Raw genomic sequence first — 26135 nt, forward strand, 5'->3', positions numbered from 1 at the left:
TCACATTTTGTTTTCCAACCTTTATTTATGGGTACAAACCGACAAACAAACAAGCAGTCCCACTGATCTGTGGCCTTCCTGCATGTGACACATCTCTCTACCAGCAGCCCTTTGTTCTGCTCCTCTCCATGTTAGAGTAGTGTAATTTGTTCTGGTACTCGCTCTTCTCTCCTCACTCTGTCTGCCATGCCATGTCGTTTAGCGCTCATCAAGCCCAGGGGCCCTGGTTGCTTCCTTCCTGGGTGGGAAGGCCCATCCCCTGGTTCTCTCAGAGGCTCTGACCATATATCTATTGAGGAAAGAGACACTGGTCAGCAACAATATTACAAAGGTTATCTTGTGGTACAATATGAAATAATTCTGTGTACAGCCCATGCTTAATTTGACTTATTTAAGCTCACCTAAGGAAAGTCAACAGGTTGGCACGGGAGCTCTTAATGGCAGTCTGGGGTGAAGAGTTATCTGAGCTGCACAAAAGAGAGAGAGAGATGGGGCAGACATTTTGAACATGACATCATAAAACGGTGATCAGTGAAAGAGTTCTCCAAAAGCTCCTTGAATTTTGGTGGAATTTTACTGTTGTGAAAACAAAGATGCCGTGCCTTCAGAAAGTATTCACACACTATTTCCACATTTTGTTGTGTTACAGCCTGAATTTACAACCCCTCTTTTACGCTACTGCTACTCTCTGTTTATCGTACTGTATATGCATAGTCTTTTAACCATACCTAGATGTACATACTGCTTCAATTAGTCTGACTAAACGGTGCCTCGCTACTGTTATAGCCTCGCTACTGTTATATTATATTATTTACTTCAATTGCACTGTTGGTTAGGGCCTGTAAGTAAGCATTTCACTGTAAGTTTACCTGTTGTATTCTGCGCATGTGACAAATAAACTTTGATTTGATTTAAAATGTATTAAATTGAGTTTTTCTGGTCACTGGCCTACACACAGTACCCCATAATGTTGAAATTAAATTATGTTTTTTCTACATTTTCACAAATTATAATAAAAATTTAAAGCTGAAATGTTTTGAGTCAATAACTATTTAATCCTTTTGTTATGGCAAGCCTAAATAAGTTCAGGAATAAAAGCGTGCATAAAAAGGTCACATAATAAGGTGCATGGACTCGGATGGTGTGTAATAATAGAGTTTAACATGATTTTGGAATGACTACCTCATCTCTGTACCACACACAGTGTGAATTTCAAACACAGATTCAACCACAAAGACCAGGGAGGTTTTCCAATGCCTCGCAAAGGGCACCTATTGGTAGATGGGTACAATAAAAATAAAAAAGCAGATATAGAATATCGCTTTGAGCATGGTGAAGTTATTAATTACACTTTGGATGGTGTATCAATGGATGGTGTATCAATACACCCAGTTACTACAAAGATACAGGCATCTTGTCACGCCCTGACCATAAGAGAGCCTTTTTATTCTCTATTTTCGTTAGGTTGGGGTGTGACTAGGGGGGGGGGGGGATCATGTTTAGGAAGCCATTTCCCCACTGTGTTTTCTGGGATCTTGTTTTTGTGTTTGTTGCCTGTGAGCACTCCAGAACATCACGTTTCGTTCAATCTTTATTGTTTCTTTTGTGCATTTCACTCAATAAACATATGGAACCCAGATCACGCTGCGCTTTGGTCTGAATGTGATTACGACGAGCGTGACACGTCTATCCTAATTCAGTTGCTGGAGAGGAAGGAAACCGCTCAGGGATTTCACCATGAGGCCAATGGTGAATTTAAAACAGTTACAGAGTTTAATGGCTGTGATAGGAGAAAACGAATGATGGATGTACAACATTGTAGTTACTTCACAATACTAACCTAATTGACAGGAAATTGGGAAGTTGGTACAGAATAAAAAATATTCCAAAACATGCATCCTGTTTGCAACAAGGCACTAAAGTAATGCTGCAAAAAAATTGCCAAAGCAATTAACTTTTTGTCCTGAATACAAAGTGTTATGTTTGAAGCAAATTCAATACAACACATTACGGAGTACCATTCTCCATATTTTCAAGAATCATGTTATAGATATGCTTGTTATCGTTAAAGGACTGGGGAGTAAAATAACAATAGCGAGACTATATACATGGGGGTACCGATATAGAGTCAATGTGTGGGGATACCGGTTAGTTGAGGTAGTATGTACATGTAGGTAGAGTTATTAAAGTGACTATGCATAGATGACAACAGAGAGTAGCAGTGGTGTAAAGAGGGGGAGAGGGGGGGCAATGCAAATAGTCTGGGTTGCCATTTGACTAGATGGTCAGGAGTCTTATGGCTTGGGGGTAGAAGCTGTTTAGAAGCCTCTTGGACCTAGACTTGGTGCTCCGGTACAGTTTGCTGTGGGTGGCTGGAGTCTTTGACAATTTTAGGGCCTTCCTCTGACACTGCCTGGTATAGAAGTCCTGGATGGCAGGAAGCTTGCCGACTGTCATGTTTGTCATTCATTGTCATGTCTTGTCCCTGTGCTCCCCATGCTATTCGTTTCCCTCTGCTGGTCTTGTTTGGTTCTATCCTTCTCTCTCCCCCTCCCTCTCTCACTCTCTCGCTCTCTCTTCTCTCTGTCGTTCCGTTCCTGCTCCCAGCTGTTCCTATTCCCCTAATCATCATTTAGTCTTTCCACACCTGTTCCCGATCCTTTCCCCTGATTAGACTCCCTATTTATTCCTTTGTGATCCGTTCCTGTTCCGTCGGTTCCTTGTTTTGTATTCCATGCTGTAATTGCGTTTCGCCCTGTCCTGTCGTGTTTTTTGCCGTGATTGTGTATCACCCTGTCCTGTCGTGTTTTGTGCCTTCTTCAGACGCTGCGTGTGAGCAGGTGTCTCAGTTGACTACGGCCTGCGCCTACCCGAAGCGACCTGCAGTCTGTGGCCGCTTCTCCAGTTGTTTTCCCCTCTACTATCTAGAGGATTTCAGTTATTCGGTTTTGAGCATTAATAAACTCTGTTTCTGTTAAGTCGCGTTTGGGTCCTCCTTCACCTGCATAACAGAAGGAACCGACCAAAGAATGGACCCAGCGACTTCAGACGCTCGTTACACTGTCGTCGAGATCCAAGGAGCCATGCTCGGCAGACACGAGCAGGAATTGTCTGCTGCTCGCCATGCCGTGGAGAACCTGGCCGCTCAGGTTTCCGACCTCTCTGGACAGTTCCAGAGTCTACGTCTCGTGCCACCTGTTACTCCCTGGCCTGCCGAGCCTCCTGAACCCAGGGTTAATAACCCACCTTGCTACTCCGGGCAGCCCACTGAGTGCCGCTCCTTTCTCACGCAGTGTGAGATTGTGTTCTCTCTCCAACCCCACACATACTCTAGAGAGAGAGCTCGGGTTGCTTTCGTCATTTCACTCCTTACTGGCCGGGCTCGAGAATGGGGCACAGCTATCTGGGAGGCAAGGGCTGATTGCTCTAACAGATTCCAGAACTTTAAAGAGGAGATGATTCGGGTTTTTGACCGTTCAGTTTTTGGTGAGGAGGCTTCTAGGGCCCTGGCTTCCTTATGCCAAGGTGAACGGTCCATAACGGATTATTCCATTGAGTTTCGCACTCTTGCTGCCTCTAGTGAGTGGAACGAGCCGGCGCTGCTCGCTCGTTTTCTGGAGGGACTCCACGCAGTGGTTAAGGATGAGATTCTCTCCCGGGAGGTTCCTTCAGATGTGGACTCCTTGATTGCTCTCGCCATCCGCATAGAACGACGGGTAGATCTTCGTCACCGGGCTCGTGGAAGAGAGCTCGCATCAACGGTGTTTCCCTGCTCCGCATCGCAACCATCTCCCTCTGGCTTTGAGACTGAGCCCATGCAGCTGGGAGGGATTCGCATCTCGAATAAGGAGAGGGAACAGAGGATCACCAACCGCCTGTGCCTCTATTGCGGAGTTGCTGGACATTTTGTTATTTCATGTCCAGTAAGAGGCCAGAGCCCATCAGTAAGCGGAGGGCTACTGGTGAGCGCTACTACTCAGGTTCCTTCATCTAGATCTTGTACTACTATGTCGGTCCATCTACGCTGGACCGGTTCGGGTGCTACATGCAGTGCTTTGATTGACTCTGGGGCTGAGGGTTGTTTCATGGACGAAGCATGGGCTCGGAAACATAACATTCCTTTCAGACCGTTAGACAGGCCTACGCCCATGTTTGCCTTAGATGGTAGTCATCTTCCCAGTATCAAATTTGAGACACTACCTTTAACTCTCACAGTATCTGGTAACCACAGTGAGACTATGTCTTTTTTGATTTTCCGTTCACCGTTTACACCTGTTGTTTTGGGTCACCCCTGGCTTGTATGTCATAATCCTTCTATTAATTGGTCTAGTAATTCTATCCTATCCTGGAACGTTTCTTGTCATGTGAAGTGTTTAATGTCTGCCATCCTCCCATTTCTTCTGTCCCTACTTCTCAGGAGGAACCTGGCGATTTGACAGGAGTGCCGGAGGAATATCATGATCTGCGCACGGTCTTCAGTCGGTCCCGAGCCAACTCCCTTCCTCCTCACCGGTCGTATGATTGTAGTATTGATCTCCTTCCGGGGACCACTCCTCCTCGAGGTAGACTATACTCTCTGTCGGCTCCCGAACGTAAGGCTCTCGAGGAGTATTTGTCTGTGTCTCTTGACGCCGGTACCATAGTGCCTTCTTCCTCTCCGGCCGGGGCGGGGTTCTTTTTTGTGAAGAAGAAGGACGGTACTCTGCGCCCCTGCGTGGATTATCGAGGGCTGAATGACATAACGGTTAAGAATCGTTATCCGCTTCCCCTTATGTCATCAGCCTTCGAGATTCTGCAGGGAGCCAGGTGCTTTACTAAGTTGGACCTTCGTAACGCTTACCATCTCGTGCGCATCAGAGAGGGGGACGAGTGGAAAACGGCGTTTAATACTCCGTTAGGGCATTTTGAGTACCGGGTTCTGCCGTTCGGTCTCGCCAATGCGCCAGCTGTTTTTCAGGCATTAGTTAATGATGTTCTGAGAGACATGCTGAACATTTTTGTTTTTGTCTATCTTGACGATATCCTGATTTTTTCTCCGTCACTCGAGATTCATGTTCAGCACGTTCGACGTGTTCTACAGCGCCTTTTAGAGAATTGTCTCTACGTAAAGGCTGAGAAGTGCTCTTTTCATGTCTCCTCCGTTACTTTTCTCGGTTCCGTTATTTCCGCTGAAGGCATTCAGATGGATTCCGCTAAGGTCCAAGCTGTCAGTGATTGGCCCGTTCCAAGGTCACGTGTCGAGTTGCAGCGCTTCTTAGGTTTCGCTAATTTCTATCGGCGTTTCATTCGTAATTTCGGTCAAGTTGCTGCCCCTCTCACAGCTCTTACTTCTGTCAAGACGTGTTTTAAGTGGTCCGGTTCCGCCCAGGAGCTTTTGATCTTCTAAGAGAACGTTTTACGTCCGCTCCTATCCTCGTTACTCCTGACGTCACTAGACAATTCATTGTCGAGGTTGACGCTTCAGAGGTAGGCGTGGGAGCCATTCTATCCCAGCGCTCCCAGTCTGACGATAAGGTTCATCCTTGCGCTTATTTTTCTCATCGCCTGTCGCCATCTGAGCGCAACTATGATGTGGGTAACCGTGAACTGCTCGCCATCCGCTTAGCCCTAGGCGAATGGCGACAGTGGTTGGAGGGGGCGACCGTTCCTTTTGTCGTTTGGACAGACCATAAGAACCTTGAGTACATCCGTTCTGCCAAACGACTTAATGCCCGTCAAGCTCGTTGGGCGTTGTTTTTCGCTCGTTTCGAGTTTGTGATTTCTTACCGTCCGGGTAGCAAGAACACCAAGCCTGATGCCTTATCCCGTCTGTTTAGTTCTTCTGTGGCTTCTACTGATCCCGAGGGGATTCTTCCTTATGGGCGTGTTGTCGGGTTAACAGTCTGGGGAATTGAAAGACAGGTTAAGCAAGCACTCACGCACACTGCGTCGCCGCGCGCTTGTCCTAGTAACCTCCTTTTCGTTCCTGTTTCCACTCGTCTGGCTGTTCTTCAGTGGGCTCACTCTGCCAAGTTAGCTGGTCATCCCGGTGTTCGAGGCACTCTTGCGTCTATTCGCCAGCGCTTTTGGTGGCCGACTCAGGAGCGTGACACGCGCCGTTTCGTGGCTGCCTGTTCGGACTGCGCGCAGACTAAGTCGGGTAACTCTCCTCCTGCCGGTCGTCTCAGACCGCTCCCATTCCTTCTCGACCATGGTCTCACATTGCCTTAGACTTCATTACCGGTCTGCCTTTGTCTGCGGGGAAGACTGTGATTCTGACGGTTGTCGATAGGTTCTCTAAGGCGGCACATTTCATTCCCCTCGCTAAACTTCCTTCCGCTAAGGAGACGGCACAAATCATTATTGAGAATGTATTCAGAATTCATGGCCTCCCGTTAGACGCCGTTTCAGACAGAGGTCCGCAATTCACGTCACAGTTTTGGAGGGAGTTCTGTCGTTTGATTGGTGCGTCCGTCAGTCTCTCTTCCGGGTTTCATCCCCAGTCTAACGGTCAAGCAGAGAGGGCCAATCAGACGATTGGTCGCATACTACGCAGCCTTTCTTTCAGGAACCCTGCGTCTTGGGCAGAACAGCTCCCCTGGGCAGAATACGCTCACAATTCGCTTCCTTCGTCTGCTACCGGGTTATCTCCGTTTCAGAGTAGTCTGGGTTACCAGCCTCCTCTGTTCTCATCCCAGCTTGCCGAGTCCAGCGTTCCCTCCGCTCAAGCGTTTGTCCAACGTTGTGAGCGCACCTGGAGGAGGGTGAGGTCTGCACTTTGCCGTTACAGGGCACAGACGGTGAGAGCCGCCAATAAACGCAGGATTAAGAGTCCAAGGTATTGTTGCGGCCAGAGAGTGTGGCTTTCCACTCGCAACCTTCCTCTTACGACAGCTTCTCGTAAGTTGACTCCGCGGTTCATTGGTCCGTTCCGTGTCTCCCAGGTCGTCAATCCTGTCGCTGTGCGACTGCTTCTTCCGCGACATCTTCGTCGCGTCCATCCTGTCTTCCATGTCTCCTGTGTTAAGCCCTTTCTTCGCACCCCCGTTCGTCTTCCCTCCCCCTCCCGTCCTTGTCGAGAGCGCACCTATTTACAAGGTACATAAAATTATGGACATGCGTTCTCGGGGACGGGGTCACCAATACCTAGTGGATTGGGAGGGTTACGGTCCTGAGGAGAGGAGTTGGGTTCCGTCTCGGGACGTGCTGGACCGTTCGCTCATCGATGATTTCCTCCGTTGCCGCCAGGATTCCTCCTCGAGTGCGCCAGGAGGCGCTCGGTGAGTGGGGGGTACTGTCATGTTTGTCATTCATTGTCATGTCTTGTCCCTGTGCTCCCCATGCTATTCGTTTCCCTCTGCTGGTCTTGTTTGGTTCTTTCCTTCTATCTCTCCTCCCCCTCCCTCTCTCACTCTCTCGCTCTCTCTTCTCTCTGTCGTTCCGTTCCTGCTCCCAGCTGTTCCTATTCCCCTAATCATCATTTAGTCTTTCCACACCTGTTCCCGATCCTTTCCCTGATTAGACTCCCTATTTATTCCTTTGTGATCCGTTCCTGTTCCGTCGGTTCCTTGTTTTGTATTCCATGCTGTAATTGCGTTTCGCCCTGTCCTGTCGTGTTTTTGCCGTGATTGTGTATCACCCTGTCCTGTCGTGTTTTGTGCCTTCTTCAGACGCTGCGTGTGAGCAGGTGTCTCAGTTGACTGGCCTGCCTTCCCGAGGCAACCTGCAGTCTGTGGCCGCTTCTCCAGTTGTTTTCCTCTCACTATCTAGAGGTGTTTTTTGTTTGTATTTACTTTTGAGCATTAAATAACTCTGTTTCTGTTAAGTCGCGTTTGGGTCCTCCTTCACCTGCATAAAGTCCTGGATGGCAGGACTTGCCGACAGTGATGTGTGTAGATGGGTGAGAATTTTTATTTATTTAATCCATTTTGAATTCAGGCTGTAACACAACAAATAGTAGATTAGGTCAAGGGGTTTGAATACTTTCTGAAGGCAATGTAGATACCCCTCAAACAAACTCATATCAAAGAATCAGGTGTATAAAGAACTGTTGCCTTTTTTTTGCCAATTTGGCAATCTAAAGACAACTTTATTGTACTTTATTGTACACTAAAAGTTTTACTGACATCATTGCAAGGTCATAGACCAAACAATAATGTATTTACAATATAATATCTAAGGGCTGTATCCAATCTGGATCGCTGAAGCGTTACAAACTGCGTGCTAGAAATGTCAAGGTCATTTGGATTTGAGCCGACATACTGTATGCAGCGTTACTGTGAATGCAGTCTCCACTAACGCGGGAACATTGCCTTTCAATTTCAATCCAGCTGTAACGTAACGGATTGAATAGAGCCCTATCTGTCTCTAAGTGGAAAAACGGCCCCTATTTGTCTCCCAATGAGGAACAATGAGTGCAATGAGTCTCTGGGTGTCTCTAGGTGCATGTATTTGTTTCTCTTTCATCCTTAGGAACCATTAATCCTTAACTCAGCCTTTCAATGCTTGAGACTCCTACATACTTCACTCCCCTGTCCCCTCAGCCAATCAAAAACATGCAGTGGGGATGCTAGAGCAGCCTGGGATTACACTGCCCCCTCGGGCACTCCGTAACATTGTGGTGCAGATTCATTCCACCATGAGAGGGAACGCCTGTGTGATACACACAATAACACTCGGTCAAGCTAATAATAGCATCCCAGAGAAGTGAGCTATGCTCTCAGACTACCACGCCTTGTGCACCTTGAAGAGCTCCAACGGGAGTCCCTATTGTTCTGTGTACTCAAATGGCTGACTAATAAAAGTAATTACATTCCACAGTGACTGAGTATCTGTCTGTCTGCGGTGGTGGTGTGTGTGAAGGTGTCTAGGCCATTGTTTTGACCCCAACTCACCTGTCCAGACAGAAGCTAGAGTCCGCACACACACAGGGACCGGCAGACCTACGGCGACGTGACAGAGGGCTGCCCAAGCCGTAAACAGTGGTCTTACTGCAGAAGGGGAAAGAAAGAAAGGGAATATCAGTTTTATCAGTCACCCTCAAGATATTACCACAATGTTTATAGGCTTTGTTCCTTGGCATTAATAAAATGAAAATGCAGTGATGCCAGACAGGGAGGATTGCCAGAATAATGGCATATTGATAATAGTGCACAGCTAAAATAATGCACAGCTAAAATAAAAAACGATGCAAATATTAACGTTGATCGATAATGTTGATATCATCACACAGGGATGTAATTGACCCACATAAGTGAATTGCTCAACTATATGTCTGCAAAGCTGAGTAGGTATTTGTTTGACGTACTTGGTGTGTGGTGTAAGTAAGTGTATGTGCATGTGTTTCACTCTAGAAATGCATATTTTTCTGTGAGGTATGTGTGCCCACCTTGGTGTGTTGACCCAGATGATGTCAAGATGGCAAAAGTAGTGGCATTCAGAGTCCAGCTGGTTGGTGCAGGCACAGCGTTTGGTCCGCACTCTGTGAGGTGGAGCCAGATCACTGGACTTAGGCCTCTCTGACAGTGGATGTCCAGAACCTATATGACAGACAAGGATATAGCTTAGAAACCAATCCTGGTGCATCAAGACCATATGATCCACCATCCGTTACAGTTACTAGTTACCTGTCCAACATTGTCATCAGTAACGTAACTTTTGTATTACCCAAACTCAGTAACGTAATCTGATTACATTCTGTTACTTTTAGATTACTTTCCTCTTAAGAGACATTAGAAGAAGACAAAAATGCATGTTACCAATTGAACGACATCTATTGCAGGATAAATCTATGTTAAAGTTTATAAGGATGTTCAATTTTACTTTATGGTTTGATTATGTAGAATTCTTCTAACCCATCTCTTTCAACTACATATAATAATACGATTCAATTATAATTTTACATTCAAAACTATCAAAGTCTATCAGAATTCCAGTCATTCCAATAAATGTTATACCCCTTGATCTTCAAGAATAGGACTTGGAAATATGGAAGTATTGATTAGCCAAATTGTTTTACCTGAGCACAAACCCAAAACTAAGGACGTATTAGCCAGACTTACTCTGTTGTTCATGATTTTGTTGTCATGGAGTACTGATTGTGCTCATCGATTCGAAATTGAAAAATAAATGCTGCTCTCATTAAATGGTATGTTTTGAGCACTACTGAAAAGTACTATTTACATGTGAAAAATGAATGCCATATGCTGCATTTGCTATATGCCTATTGTTTACCTTTTTGTTGTTGACACTTTGATAGCTTGATAATATGCAGCTGTTTAAAGGGCAAATCCACAGATGAAACAATAAGCAAACAATCGCCCCGCCTCTATTTTGGTAAAAAACTGAGGGATGGGCCTGGAGAAATGTAACCACTCTCAGATTAACAGACAGAGCTATGGATGCAAGGACTAACCAATCATGATATAAAAAGTATTGTTTTAACCATGTATGTATGTAGGCTATACAGTGTTTGATTACATTTATAATGGAGAAAAACAAGCTTATCTTTTGGGTTCTCATAGAGTGTGACATTTGAACTAAGCTCATGAGGCATTTCTAAGTTATATTCTTCAAGAATCAATGGATATATATATATATATATCATTTATAAATCCAAAAATGGATGTAGCAACTACAGACTGCCCCTTTAGGTCTATTCAAAAGTGTGTGAGTTTGAGCATGTGTCCATTAGTATTTTTAGTTTTTTTATCAGCGTGAATTAGATTGAGCAATAAAAGCCCCACTTTTATTCCGTAGGCTGGGATCCGCACTATGGGGCTGTTGCACATTTTTCACAAGCTGTCCACTGGTTTCAAAAACAATGATTGACAGGCAGCATCATCCTTACCTCCAAGCGTTTATTCAAGTTGGATAATCTTTGAATGCTGACAACAATCGCATTATTGGAAAGCTTAGACTGTAGCCTACAAAAGCCTGTTCGTTCTCTTTTCCCACGATCCATCAAACACATTTGGTGCGTCATCATAGTGGTCTCTGACTTGTGGTCAGACTCACTCAGGTGGAACAAATTTAAATGTGTGCCTTTTTTCAATGCTGATTTGAATGTCATCGAGAAAACAGAAGTGTCAAATATTTTTTTCCCGCAAACATCCTTTCTGAATTTAAAAGTAATCCTCAAAGTAATCATCTAGTTTTTCAAAAGTATCTGTAATCTGATTACATTATTTGAAAATGCTGGTAATGTAACAGCTACATTTTTTTTGTCGTAATCCCTCACTCCCCAACCCAGCCAACAGCATAAGTGTATTATTACCAGTACTCAGCTATTTTCCTTGATCTATCAGACTCTTTCTTTTATAATATAATAATAATATATGCCATTTAGCAGACACTTTTATCCAAAGCAACTTACAGTCATGTGTGCATACATTCTACGTATGGGTGGTCCCGGGGATTGAACCCACTACCCTGGCGTTACAAGCGCCATGCTCTACCAACTGAGCTACAGAAGGACCACTTTACCTTTATTTAACCAGGCAAGTCAGGCAAGTCAGTTAAGAACAAATTCTTATTTTCAATAACAGCCCAGTGGATTAACTGCCTGTTCAGGGGCCTGTTCAGGGGCAGAATGACAGATTTGTACCTTGTCAGCTCGGGGGTTTGAACTTGCAACCTTCCGGTTACTAGTCCAACACTCTAACCACTTTTTGTCATATATTGTCTTGTCATTATGCTTTCCCTTCTGTTCGTTTCCCCCTGCTGGTCTTATTAGGTTCGTTCCCTCTTTCTATCCCTCTCTCTCCCCCTCCCTCTCTCACTCTCTCGCTCTCTCTTCTCTCTATCGTTCCGTTCCTGCTCCCAGCTGTTCCTATTCCCCTAATCAATCATTTAGTCTTCCCACACCTGTTCCCGATCCTTTCCCCTGATTAGAGTCCCTATTTCTTCCTTTGTTTTCCGTTCCTGTCCTGTCGGATCCTTGTATGTATTGGTCACCGTGCTGTGTTTGTGTATCGCCCAGTCGTGTCGTGTTTCCCTCAGATGCTGCGTGGTGAGCAGGTGTCTGAGTCTGCTAGGTTCAAGTGCCTTCCCGAGGCTACCTGCTGTTCAAGATCGAGTCTCCAGTCGGTTCTCGTCATTACGAGTGGAAGTTGTGTTTTTTGATTGTATTTTACTTTACTGGATTAAAGACTCTGTTTTCGCCAAGTCGCTTTTGGGTCCTCATTCACCTGCATAACAGAAGGATCCGACCAAGAATGGACCCAGCGACTATGGATTCTCTCTACTCTACTCTCGAGTTCCAGGGAGCGATGCTCGGCAGACACGAGCAGGAATTGTCTGCTGCTCGGCATGCCGTTGAGACCCTGGCCGCTCAGGTCTCCGACCTCTCAAGACAGTATCAGAGTCTTCGTCTCGTGTCACCAGCTACTTCCGGTTCTTCCGAGCCTCCGGAACCTAGGGTTAATAACCCACCTTGTTATTCTGGGCAGCCCACTGAGTGCCGCTCCTTTCTCACCCAGTGTGATATCGTGTTCTCTCTCCAACCCAACACATACTCAAGAGAGAGAGCTCGGATTGCCTACGTCATATCACTCCTTACTGGTCGGGCTCGGCAGTGGGGCACAGCTATCTGGGAGGCAAGCGCTGAGTGTACTAACAATTATCTGAACTTTAAAGAGGAGATGATAAGGGTTTTTGATCGCTCAGTTTTTGGGAAAGAAGCTTCCTGGTCCCTGTCTTCCCTATGTCAAGGTAATCGATCCATAACGGATTACTCAATAGAGTTTCGCACTCTTGCTGCCTCCAGTAACTGGAACGAGCAGGCGTTGCTCGCTCGTTTTCTGGAGGGACTCCACGCTAAGGTTAAGGATGAGATTCTCTCTCGGGAGGTTCCATCCAGCGTGGATTCTTTGATTGAACTCGCTATTCGCAGTGAACGACGGGTAGATCTTCGTCACCGAGCTCATAGAAGAGAGCTCGCGTTAACTGTGTCTCCCCTCTCTCCGACACTACCGTCTTTCCCCACTGACTCAGGTGTTGAGCCCATGCAGCTGGGGGTATTCGCATCTCGACTAAGGAGAGGGAACGGAGAATCACCAACCGCCTCTGTCTCTATTGCGGTTCCGCTGGTCATTTTGTCATTTCATGTCAGTTAAAGGCCAGAGCTCATCAGTAAGCGGAGGGCGACTGATAAGCGCTACTAGACGGTCCTCTCCGTCAAGTACATGTACTACTTTACCGGTCCATCTACGCTGGACCGGATCGGCAGCATCCTGCAGTGCATTAATAGACTCTGGGGCAGAGGGCTGTTTTATGGACGAAGCCTGGGCGCGGGAACATGACATTCCTCTCAGACAGTTAGGGAGCCCACGGTCATGTTTGCCTTGGATGGTAGTCCTCTCCCCAGTATATTATATGAAACACTACCTTTAACCCTCACTGTATCTGGTAACCATAGTGAGACCATTTCTTTTTGATTTTTTGTTCACCTTTTACACCTGTTGTTTTGGGTCATCCCTGGCTAGTGTGTCATAATCCTTCTTTTGATTGGTCTAGTGGTTCTGTCCTTTCCTGGAGCGTTTCTTGTCATGTGAAGTGTTTAATGTCTGCTATTTCTCCTGTTTGTTCTGTCCCCTCTTCTCAGGAGGAACCTGGTGATTTGACAGGAGTGCCGGAGGAATATCATGGTCTGCGCACGGTCTTCAGTCGGTCCAGAACCAACTCCCTTCCTCCTCACCGGTCGTATGATTGTTGTTCTGATCTCTTTAAGAAGCGTTTTGCATCCGCTCCTATCCTTGTTGCACCTGACGTCACTAAACAGTTTTTTGTTGAGGTTGACGCGTCGGGGTGGGCGTGGGAGCCATTCTGTCCCAGCGCTCCGATACTGACGATGGGGTCCACCCTTGTGCGTATTTTTCTGCTTCTGCTCCTGGTCTTGCTGGGTCTCAGTCTGTTCCCTGCCATCGCATCTCTCCTGTTCTTGTTCCTGCCCTTGCTGTGTCTCAGTCTGTCCCTAGTTGTTACTCTCCTGGCCTGTTTGGTCCTGTTTGCTCTAAAGTTTTCAGTTCTCTACCCGTGTCTCATTTTTTTTTTAGAGTAGTACCCTAGTTTCCCTTTTTTTCCGTTTTTTTCGTTACGGTCCTGAGGAGAGGAGTTGGGTTCTTTCTCGGGACGTGCTGGACCGTTTGATCTATGATTTCCTCCGTTGCCGCCAGTGTTCCTCCTCGAGAGCGCCAGGAGGCGCTCGGTGAGTGGGGGGGGTACTGTCATGTTTTGTCATATATTGTCTTGTCATTATGCTTTCCCTTCTGTTCGTTTCCCCCTGCTGGTCTTATTAGGTTCGTTCCCTCTTTCTATCCCTCTCTCTCCCCCTCCCTCTCTCACTCTCTCGCTCTCTCTTCTCTCTATCGTTCCGTTCCTGCTCCCAGCTGTTCCTATTCCCCTAATCAATCATTTAGTCTTCCCACACCTGTTCCCGATCCTTTCCCCTGATTAGAGTCCCTATTTCTTCCTTTGTTTTCCGTTCCTGTCCTGTCGGATCCTTGTATGTATTGGTCACCGTGCTGTGTTTGTGTATCGCCCAGTCGTGTCGTGTTTCCCTCAGATGCTGCGTGGTGAGCAGGTGTCTGAGTCTGCTAGGTTCAAGTGCCTTCCCGAGGCTACCTGCTGTTCAAGATCGAGTCTCCAGTCGGTTCTCGTCATTACGAGTGGAAGTTGTGTTTTTTGATTGTATTTTACTTTACTGGATTAAAGACTCTGTTTTCGCCAAGTCGCTTTTGGGTCCTCATTCACCTGCATAACACTTTAGGTGCCTTTTGGCAAACTCCAAGCGGGCTGTCATGTGCCTTTTACTGTGGAGTGGCTTCCATCTCTTCACTCTACCAGAAAGGCCTGATTGGTGGTGCTGCAGAGATTGTTGTCCTTCTGGAAGGTTCTCCCATCTCCGCAGAGGAACTCTTGAGCTTTGTCAGAGTGACCATCGGGTCCTTGGTCACCTCCCTGACCAAGGCCCTTCTTCCCCGATTGCTCAGTTTGGCTGGGCGGCCAGCCCTTGGAAGAGTTTTGGTGGTTCCAAACTTCTTCCATTTAAGAATGATGGAGGCCACTGTGTTCTTGGGGATATGAAATTATATTCAATGCATACATTTTTTGGTACACTTCCCAAGATCTGTGCCTTGACACAATCCTGTCTCGGAGCTCTGTGGACAATTCCTTCGACCTCATGGCTTGGTTTTTGCTCTGACATGCACTGTCAACTTTGGGACCTTATATAGACAGGTGTGTGCCTTTCCAAATCATGTCTAATTGGTTTAATTTACCACAGGTGGACTCCCAATCACGTTGTGGAAACATCTCAAGTATAATCAATGGAAACAGGATGCACCTGCGCTCAATTTAGAATCTCATAGCAAAGGGTCTGAGTACTTATGTAGATAAGGTATCTGTTTTTTAATTGCTAAAAATGGCTAAAAACCTGTTTATGATTTGTCGTTATGGGGTATTGTGTGTAGATTGCTGAGGAAAATGTTTTATGTAACCCATTAGAATAATGCTGTAACCTAACAAAATGTGTAAAAAGTCAAGGGGTCTGAATACTTTCCAAAGGCACTGAACATTAAATGATTCAGGCAAGATGTGTTTTGAGAACATATGATGCGTTATTTTGAGGTCTGAGAGTATTACATTCATCTGATTAGTCATTGAACAAGATCCCCGGGACCACCCATACGTAGAATGTATGCACACATGACTGTAAGTCGCTTTGGATAAAAGCGTCTGCTAAATGGCATATATTATTATTATTATTATATTAAATGGGGTGCAATGGAAATTGAAGACCAGTATGGAAATAAGCTCTGGGCTATGTTTTTTAATCCTCTATCATTTTTGATATATTGAATGTTGTCTCCAGCTGGAGCAATTTACTACTTTTAATTATACAACCAATTCAGTCAATTAATCTAAAGGATGTGGTTATGATGAACACTTCACCTAATAATGGTAATTGGGTTGAAGATAGTTAAAGACAATAGATGTGAGGCTAAGGCCAAGGTACAATACTCACAGTAAATCATAAGACAACCCTTATGACACACTACCTCAAAGTCAGCAACGTACCACACAAAACATCTCATGCAATACAGAAGCAGTGTTTTGAAAATGAAGGCTACAGACCAACAGCAATATCTCTACTACCATTGCCAGCTATTACGTTGTCGTTGTTTTGACAACTGCACTGTCACAGAAGTAGCTAAACTGTTTCCGGAATTACATTTGACCAAAATATTCTTGGTGCATTCCCGAGAAAAAATATCCCTTTATCTCTTGTTCTGTGTTGGCTGGCATTAGCCCATGCACAGATAAACCGACAGCTCTCTTCCCTGCCTGAGGGTAGTGGTACCCCCAGTGCATTGTGCCACCCACACAGTGTGCGGTGAGTGACTGGCCCAGGAGCCAAGGGGGAATCTTACCACTGCCATGCAGATAGCCAAATGGTAGCACTCACTCATGCAAATGAACTGTGGCGTTAATCTCCCCACACACTCAGATTAGCCAGGTTAATCAAGAGGGATTTTATCGCTAACTCCATAAAGTAATTTAGGTGTTCGTTAAAGCCACCGGGGCATGGCCGATGAATAGATGGTCAATTATCTGATAGGAAAATATGGCTAATGTGTATGGAAAGGCTGCATGGATACAGCTGTCAGTCATCAGCATCAGTGTGGGCTGTGATGAGCTCTGTCAGATGTAGATACTGGGGGCCACGTGTCTCGACAACACACACACACATATCTAGAGTATGATGAAAGAGAAAAAGAGTTGAGTGTGTTTTTTGTCCAGGCATATGTGTAAATCTGAATCTGTTTTACTTGTGTAATGTATGACCATAGGAGTCTCGACGCTCTTCTGAACATTGCTGATCATTTATGATAATAATATACATATACTATAGTGGTTCTTGTGGATGTGAATAAATGTATGTTATCTTTTTCAAAGGGTCTATTATTCACCAGTACTGTATCTAGTATGCAGTCTGTTGACAATTATAATATGACATAACACACCTACACATTCAGAGGAGCACATGGTCAGCCACAGTATAGTGCAGAGATTCGAACCCGCAACCCTCCGCCCCTCTAACATCTAGGCTACATACTGCCTCACCTATTTGTGCAAAAATTCCTAGATATGTTCCCAGAGTCAAAGGGATGGCAACTCTCTGTGAGTACTACATGTACTTTGTTTTGGTGAAATTGTGTGTGCCTGCTGGGAAATTACTTTGGTGAGAATTGGCACCTTAAGATGGAATATAACAGAGTACAAGTTCTTTAAACTGGTACTTTTCCTACACAAAGATGATTGGCATCTTTTGCATTAGACAAATTGTCCATGAAGACATTTATTATGCCACAACAGACAACATTTCCTGGGTAAACTAAAGACATAAATCAAGTATGACATTCACATTAATGAGACATAAACAATGTTTGGTACTATTATAATTGTAGAATTTACAATCATGGAAGAATAATGGGGTGAATCATGAGATCCAAATGCTAGACTGTTGGGAATGAGAGATTAACAGATTTATCTATCAGGATCTCATAGTATCAACTGTCAGAACTAATCTGCCATATCTACCAGAGGAAACAAGAAAAAACACTACCTCCTCTATTCCCCCCTCTATTATCCTGGCAAGTGTCTTCACTGACATTTTCAATCTCTCCCTGTCTGATTATGAAATACCAACATGTTTCAAGCAGACCACCATTGTGGCCAAGAACACTAAGTTAACGTGCCTAAATGACCACCAACCCGTAGCACTCACATCTGTAGCCATGAAATGCTTTGAAAGGCTGGTCATGGCTCACATCAACACCATTATCCCAGAAACCCTAGACCCATTCGAAATTGCACACCGCACCAACAGATCCACAGATGATGGAATCTCTATTGCACTCCATACTGCCCATTCACACCTGGACAAAAGGAACACGTATGTGGGGGAATGCTATTCATTGACTACAGCTCAGCGTTCAACACCATAGCACCCTCAAAGCTCAACACTAAGCTAAGGACCCTGGGACTAAACACCTCCCTCTGCAACTGGATCCTAGACTGCCTGACAGGCCTCCACCAGGTGGTAAAGGTAGGTAACAACACATCCGCCACGCTGATCCTCAACATGGGTCCCGACAGGGGTGCGTGCTCAGTCCCCTCCTGTACTCCCTGTTCACTCATGACTGCACAGCCAGGTACAACTCTGACACCATCATAAAAATTGCTGATGACACAACATGGTCGGCCTGATCACCGACAACGATGAGACAGCCTATAGGGAAGAGGCTAGAGAGCTGGCTGTGTGGTGCAAAGACAACAACCTCTCCCTCAACATGATCAAGACCAAGGAGATGATTGTGGACTACAGGAAACTGGTCTGTAGTGGAGCAGGTTAAGAGCTTCAAGATCCTTGGTGTTCACAGCAAACCAAAATGGTCCAAGCACACCATGACAGTCGTAAAGAGGGCACGACAAAACCTATTCCCCCTCAGAAGACTGAAAAGATTTGGCATGGGTCCTCAGTTCCTCAAAAGGTTTTGCAGCTGCACCATCGAGAGCATCCTCTGGTTGCATCACCGCCTGGTATGGCATGCTCTCATGCATGTGCTGTTAGCAGAATAATCTATGTGTAATGGTTTTCTGGGGAAAGAGAGGCGGACCAAAATGCAGCGTGGTTAGTTTTGTAAATCTTTAATAAAGATGAAAGTACAACAATCTATAAAACAAGAAACGTGAAAAAACCAAAGCAGTCCTATCTGGTGCCACAAACACAAAGACAGGAACAATCACCCACAAAACCCAACACAAAACAGGCTACCTAAATATGGTTCCCAATCAGAGACAATGACTAACACCTGCCTCTGATTGAGAACCATATCAGGCCAAACATGGAAATAGACAAACCAGACACACAACATAGAATGCCCATCCAGCTCACGTCCTGACCAATAATAAAACAAGGAAAACACACACGAACGATGGTCAGAACGTGACAGTACCCCCCCCCCCCCTCCCCCCAAGGTGCGGACTCCGAACGCACAACCTAAACCTATAGGGGAGGGTCTGGGTGGGCATCTGTCCGCGGTGGCGGCTCTGGCGCTGGACGTGGACCCCACTCCATAATTGTCTTAGTCCACCTCCTTAGTGTCCCTTGAGTGGCGACCCTCGCTGCTAACCTTGGCCTAGGAACCCTAACAACGGGCCCCACTGGACTGAGAGGCAGCTCCGGACTGAAGTAGCTCAGGACTGCGGGGAAACTCAGGACTGAGAGGAAGCTCAGGACTGAGAGGAAGCTCAGGCAGGTTGATGAATCTAGCAGATCCTGGCTGGCTGGTGGTTCTGGCAGATCCTGGCTGACTGGCGGTTCCGTCAGATCCTGGCTGACTGGCGGTTCTGGCAGATCCTGGCTGACTGGCGGTTCCGGCAGATCCTGGCTGACTGGCGGATCCTGATTGACTGGCGGATCTGGAAGATCCTGGCTGACTGGCGAATCCTGGCAGACTGGCGGATCCCGGCAGATCCTGGCAGCGCCTGGCTGACTGGCGGATCCTGGCTGACTGGCGGGTCCTGGCTGAATGGCGGATCCTGGCTGACTGGCGGATCTAACTGATCCTGGCAGACTGGCAGCTCTGGCAGACTGGTGGCAACGTGAAAAAACCAAAACAGTCCTATCTGGTGCCACAAACACAAAGACAGGAACAATCACCCACAAAACCCAACACAAAACAGGCTACCTAAATATGGTTCCCAATCAGAGGCAGGGACGTGGGGTCCACGTCCCTGCCTCTGATTGAGAACCATATCAGGCCAAACATGGAAATACAAACAGACACACAACATAGAATGCCCATCCAGCTCACGTCCTGACCAATACTAAAACAAGGAAAACACACACGAACGATGGTCAGAACGTGACACTATGTGTCAATGAAATCTGTTGCTGTATTTTTTATTATCTGTGATCATTTTGTTTGTCTTGTTTATTTTTTAAAACATTATACCTAAACTGTATGTGTAAACATGTATATGCAGGGCCCAGCTGTAAAAGAGACCTTGGTCTCAGTCTGTGTTCCTTGTTGAGTTGTTTTATTTTTTAACTGCTCGGCCTCCGACCACAAAGCACTACAGAGGGTAGTGCGTACGGCCCAGTACATCACCGGGGCCAAGCTTCCTGCCATCCAGGACCTCTATACCAGGCGATGTCAAAAGAAGGCCATACAAATTGTCAAATACTCCAGCCACCCTAGTCATAGACTGTTCTCTCTGCGTCCGCACAGCAAGTGGTATCGGAGCGCCAAGTCTAGGTCCAAGATGCTTCTAAACAGCTGCGACCCCCAAGCCATAAGACTCCCGAACAGCTAATCAAATGGCTACCCAGACTATTTGCACCCCCCATGCTGCTGCTACTCTCTGCTTTCATCTATGCATTGCCACTTAACCCTACCTGCGTGTACACAATTACCTCAACTAACTTTTTGTATTTCCTTAAAACTGCATTGCTGGTTATGGGCTTGAAAGTTAGCATTTCACTCACCTATTTTATTTGGGGCTTGTGATTTGATTCCACCACAAACCAAATGCATGCTTTTCAACCATTCTTGACCAAGGCACTGGATGCACTGGGCCGTGGAGGCGCACTGGAGGTCTTGAGCAATGAGCCTGCACAACATGTCCTTGCCGGGCTACAGGGGGTATCCAGCAAGTGCTGCAGGTTGGAACAGACCGCACTGGGCTGTGCTGGCGAACCGGGGACACCGTGCTTAGGGATGGTGCCCTATAACCCGAGACGAGGAGACGCACTGGAGACCAGATGCGCTGAGCCTGCTTCATCCCTCCTGGCTCGATGCCCACTCTAACCCGGCCGATTCGAGGAGCTGCGATGTAGCGCACCGGGCTATGTGTACGCACTGGGGACACTGTGCGCCTCACTGCATGCCCGGTCACTCTCTCGCCACGGTAAGCACGGGGAGTTGGCTCAGGTCTCCTACCTGAGTTTGCCGATCTCCCCGTGTGCCTCCTCTGGGGCTGCCTCTCGTGCACGATACCTCAAGCCAATTCCTCGTAGTGTCGCCACTCCACTTTAGCTGCAACCAGCTCCACGGTCCTTTTGCGGATTCTGGCGAGGAAGAAGGAGAAGACCAAAGCACAGCGTACTGTTCATATTTCCTTTAATTAACTGAAGACTAAATACAAAATAACAAGAGAATAAATGAAAATCTCCCATATGGTGCAAACACAAATGGAAAACAACTCCAGACTCATTTTAAACATCTCCTCTGAATCCAAAACACCTGAAATCTAGAATCATCAAAAAGGAACTTCCTACATTTCTTATAATATGCAACAAAGCCTTCTTCACTCTCCTTCCAGACTCATTTTAAACATCTCCAATCCAAAATGTCCCCAAACATACCCCCAAACATACCCTCGTAAACTGACTATCCTACCGATCCTCGACTTTGGCGATGTCATTTACAAAATAGCTTCCAACACTCTACTCAGCAAACTGGATGCAGCCTATCACAGTGCAATCCGTTTTGTCACCAAAGCCCCTTATACCACCCACCACTGCAACCTGTATGCTCTCGTCAGCTGGCCCTCAGTACATATTTGTCGCCAGACCCACTGGCTCCAGGTCATCTATAAGTCTATGCTAGGTAAAGCTCTGCCTTATCTCAGCTCACTGGTCACGATATCAACACCCATCTGTAGCACGCGCTCACTGGTCATCCCCAAAGCCAACACCTCCTTTAACCGCCTTTCCTTCCAGTTCTCTGCTGCCAATGACGGGAACAAATTGCAAAATTCGCTGATGCTGGAGACTTATATTTCCCTCACTAACTTTAAACATCAGCTATCTGAGCAGCTAACCGATCGCTGCAGCTGTACATAGCCCATCTGTAAATAGCCCACCCAATCTACCTATCTCATCCACATATTGTTTTTATTTACTTTTCTGCTCTTTTGTACACCAGTATCTCTACTTGCACATCATCATCTGCTCTTCTATCTCTCCAGTGTTCATTTGCTAAACTGTAATTACTTCGCTACTATGGCCTATTTATTGCCTTACTTCCTCATGCCATTTGCACACACTGTATACAGACTTTTTTCTTTTTTCTATTGTGTTATTGATTATACGCTTGTTTATTCCATGTGTAACTCTTGGTTGTTGTTTGTGTCGCACTGCTTTGCTTTATCTTGGCCAGTTGTAAATGAGAACTGGTTCTCAACTAGCTTACCTGGTTAAATAAACTTGAAATGTCACGCCTTGGTCATTGTATTTTGTGTTTTTGGTATAGGTTTGGGTAGGCCAGGATTTGACATGGGTTTATTGTGTTATGTTTTGTATTGGGGTTTGTAGTAATTGGGATTGTGTATGATTAGGGGTGTGTCTAGTTAGGCTTGGCTGCCTGGGGCGATTCTCAATCAGAGTCAGGTGCTTGTCGTTGTCTCTGATTGAGAACCGTATTTAGACAGCCTGTCTTTCGCGTTGTAATTTGTGGGTGTTTGTTCCTGTCTCTGTGTAGTGTTCACCAGATAGGCTGTAATAGGTTGCACGTTCCGTTTGTTGTTTTTGTATTCATTCAGTTATTTCATGTACGGTGATTTATTTCATTAAAGTCATGAGTAACCTACCCGCTGCATTTCGGTCTGACTCTCTTCATTCAACAGACGAACGAGGTTACATTAAATATATATTTTTATAAATAAAACATTCCTGGATCAGAAAGACAACTGCGTCATGCCCATAGGAGGCACCAAGTCACATGCCCCCTGGATTGTCCAGTTAAAAAAATGTCAGATGTTACATATTTTACTAAACTTGTATTTTCTTAGTCAAAGTAAAGTGAAATAGGGTGGTCATAATGTTTCATGACAGTGTCATAAAGTGTATTTTAAATATGATGAAAAAAAACATGACCGTAAAGAATTCATTTACAACAACAAAGGATTTAAGAAACAAACTTTCAAACGAAAGGAAACTTCTTGGCAGAAAAAACTAAATGTGGGTTTTGACACTCTTACGTAGGTGTCATAAGCAGCCATAAAATAACGCAATATGTGTCACAACAGGTGTAAATATATAGATCATGACAGTGTTATGACCATATTATGACATGGTTATGCCGTGTCATAATGTGTTATGACACTGGGTGTCAAGTAAAGTGTTACCATGCCTAGACAGGATACTAGATACTCTAGTGCAGGGTTTCCCAAACTCGGTCCTAGGGCCCCCCGTTCAAATTCATTAAGTAGTGCATGAAGAAGATGTGGGGGTGGTCCTATATGCACTGATAGGCTTACCATGTGATTTGAACCAATAACACAGTCCCAATATTAGTACTGCCATACTAGTTCACTCCACAAAGACATTGTCTGCAGTAAAGAGATTACATAGCTTCACCAGTCAGTGTTGTCTCTTTTGGCTCCGGTTAGAGACGGTCACACTCCCAATAAACCCTGCTCATATTTTCTAACCATCATCTGTGCATGTGGCCTATTTATGTTTAGAGGTAGGGCATTGTCGTGTCTTTACTATCATTAAATTGAAGACTTAGTTTTTATCAAAGATTCCTGTAATTAGTATTACGCGATTAAACTGAATAATCATGTAACTGTAATTAACTAGGAAGTCAGGGCACCAAGGAATGTATTCAGATTACAAAGTTATAATTTCCCAATATAACCTTTCAGATATTTTCATATCTGATCAATAATCTTCTGATTAATGATTTATTTATTTTACCTCACGTTAGTCTCATTCCAAAATGGTAATCCTTTACAAATGAACGCTCACTCATTCGGGAACAATTGCAATCAATATATATATATTTACACTTAGTGTGTCGTCTTGATAACTGGTGAAAAGTTTGTGTCTTTCGTAGAATTGTCTGCAATTCTGTCTCTCCCTCTCTCTCTCTGTCTCGGTTAGAGGGGAAAGTTCAAAGTGACATTCGTTATAGAATGGATGTTTCGGGGGTTGTCTTTCTTTGCGTTCAATGATACCAAATTCCTAGCTGCAGACTAGTAATTAAAATCAAAGACTTGTTCTCATTCTGTCGGTATCGATAGTCTAAGAGTTTAACCACGTGGTATGGTTAAAATATTCAGCAATGGTCTGCAACCTTTGTCACCCTCCTAATGGAGAAAAACATGGTCTGGTGATAATTTCTCAAAAAAAAAATTCTTTTCGGAATGGCAGAAAAGGGCTGTCCCAGGATGTCTGACCCTAACTGGGCTCAGGGGCGGTCCTCAGATTTAGTTCAAATCCAAATCCCTTTTTGAGTTTTCCTTCATTAAACAGTCCAAAAATCACATTGTAAAATTGTGTAAACAGTATCATACTCATTCATTCATCTTATACAACAATTAGAGCAATTATTATTATAATTAGAACAATTATCTGAGGCTATTATATAAACAGCGTTATGGTAATGTGGCTACACCGTCTCCCATGAGCTTCCCAAGTTGTGACAAACAGACCAGTTCGTAGCTGGATTCTTCATCGACACTTTCTCCGGAACATGAAATTTGTTCGTACCTCAAGTTCTGTGAGGTGGAAGGATTTCCTTTGTCCTCTATGAAAGTTTACCCTATCTCTAATACTGTGTGGCCATGAGGCAGGGCCTTCTGAGGAATGTATGACTTCTGACCACAGCAGCCTAGTTTAAGGAGGAAATGGGGGAGGCAGGGAGAGGTCGATGGGGTTGCTATAGTCAAAGAGGCCAACGTCATGACAGCATGTTAATATTGTATCTGAATGATTAATATTCGGCTCTCCTACTTCTTAATACATTTTAACACCTACTTTACCTAAAACCTCTGGGTGACTGCTTGTCCTCTGCTAAAACAGGACCACTAGATGTCACTAATGATTCACATAGAGATAAGAGATGTTTGCACTTCACATTTCTAGCTACAGTTGTTTGCAATTTGTACAGCAGCAAGCGTCTGTCTGAGCTGGGCTGTTTTACTTCGTAAAGAGACACCTCATGTTTTTTTTATCTAAGTGTAAAAGCACAGTAGAGCAGAGGTCACTAGAGCTCATCATCTGCCTTGTCAAAAGGAGATTATGCTTGTCATCCCAGAGCCATAAAGAGCCTTCAAGATTTAAGTAACAGAATAATACATGTCAGTATCTCTGTTAGTTTATGGGTGAAGTACAGTACACTAGAGCTGGGTGACATCTCCAGTAATGTCATACTTTTCTATCACTCTGTCTAAAAATGAACACTTCCATCACTGTAGCAAATTTCTGACATGACAATCATTTAAAAATGCATTTTTAAATGCAGTAATTTCACTGATTTGTAAACCATTTATCATTACATGCTATTTTCAGGAATATAAAACAATGTTTATATTCACATAAAACTGTGCCTTCCCCACAGTGGTGGAAAAAGTACCCAATTGTCCTACTTGAGTAAAAGTAAAATGACTCAAGTCAAATTAAAAGTCGCCCAGTAAAATACTACTTGAGTAAAAGTATTTGGTTTTAAATATACTTACACTTAAGTATCAAATGTAAATGTATTTCTATAAAATGTACATGTCACGACTTCCTCCTTCCTCCGCCCTTGTTCGGGCGACATTCGGCAGTCGACGTCACCGGTCATCGCCATCGCCGATCCACCTTTCATTTTACATTTGTTTTGTCTTGTCTTCCCACACACCTGGTTTCAATCCCATCAATTACATGTTGTGTATTTAACCCTCTGTTCCCCACATATCCTTGTCCGGTATTGTTTCTTTTAAGTGCTTGTGCACGTTATGTCTGGTGTGTGTCGGGTTTTGTACCCATTTATATATTGTCCCGTTTTCCGGTGGTTTTTATTATTAAACTGCGCCGTTGAAAACACAGTTTTTGCTCTTCTGAGTCTGACTTCTCTGCAACAAGTACGCACCCCTTACAGTACAAGTAAAAATGATTTGTAATTGCTTATATTAACCTCTTGAACCTCTGGGGGCAGTATTTCATTTTTGGATGAAAAACGTTCCCGTTTTAAAGAAGATATTTTGTCATGAAAAGATGCTCGACTATGCATATAATTAACAGCTTTGGAATGGAAACACTCTGATGTTTCCAAAACTGCAAAGATATTGTCTGTGAGTGCCACAGAACTAATGCTACA

At 44.9% G+C, this 26135-nt stretch overlaps 1 protein-coding gene across 1 annotated transcript; it reads right to left on the reverse strand.

Moving 5' to 3' along the window:
- On the reverse strand, positions 1–25619 carry LOC124044399 (endothelin-1-like). The gene is made up of 5 exons (XM_046364049.1): positions 25553–25619; positions 9368–9518; positions 8874–8969; positions 402–467; positions 1–289 (listed from the first exon to the last, which is right to left on the reverse strand). Exons 1-5 carry the CDS (start codon positions 25617–25619, stop codon positions 199–201), a joined length of 471 nt encoding a protein of 156 aa, XP_046220005.1. The 3' UTR covers positions 1–198.
- Positions 25620–26135: the final 516 nt, after the last annotated feature.

This window comes from Oncorhynchus gorbuscha, linkage group LG09 (genome assembly GCF_021184085.1).
Source record: "Oncorhynchus gorbuscha isolate QuinsamMale2020 ecotype Even-year linkage group LG09, OgorEven_v1.0, whole genome shotgun sequence".
Classification (NCBI taxonomy): domain Eukaryota; kingdom Metazoa; phylum Chordata; class Actinopteri; order Salmoniformes; family Salmonidae; genus Oncorhynchus; species Oncorhynchus gorbuscha.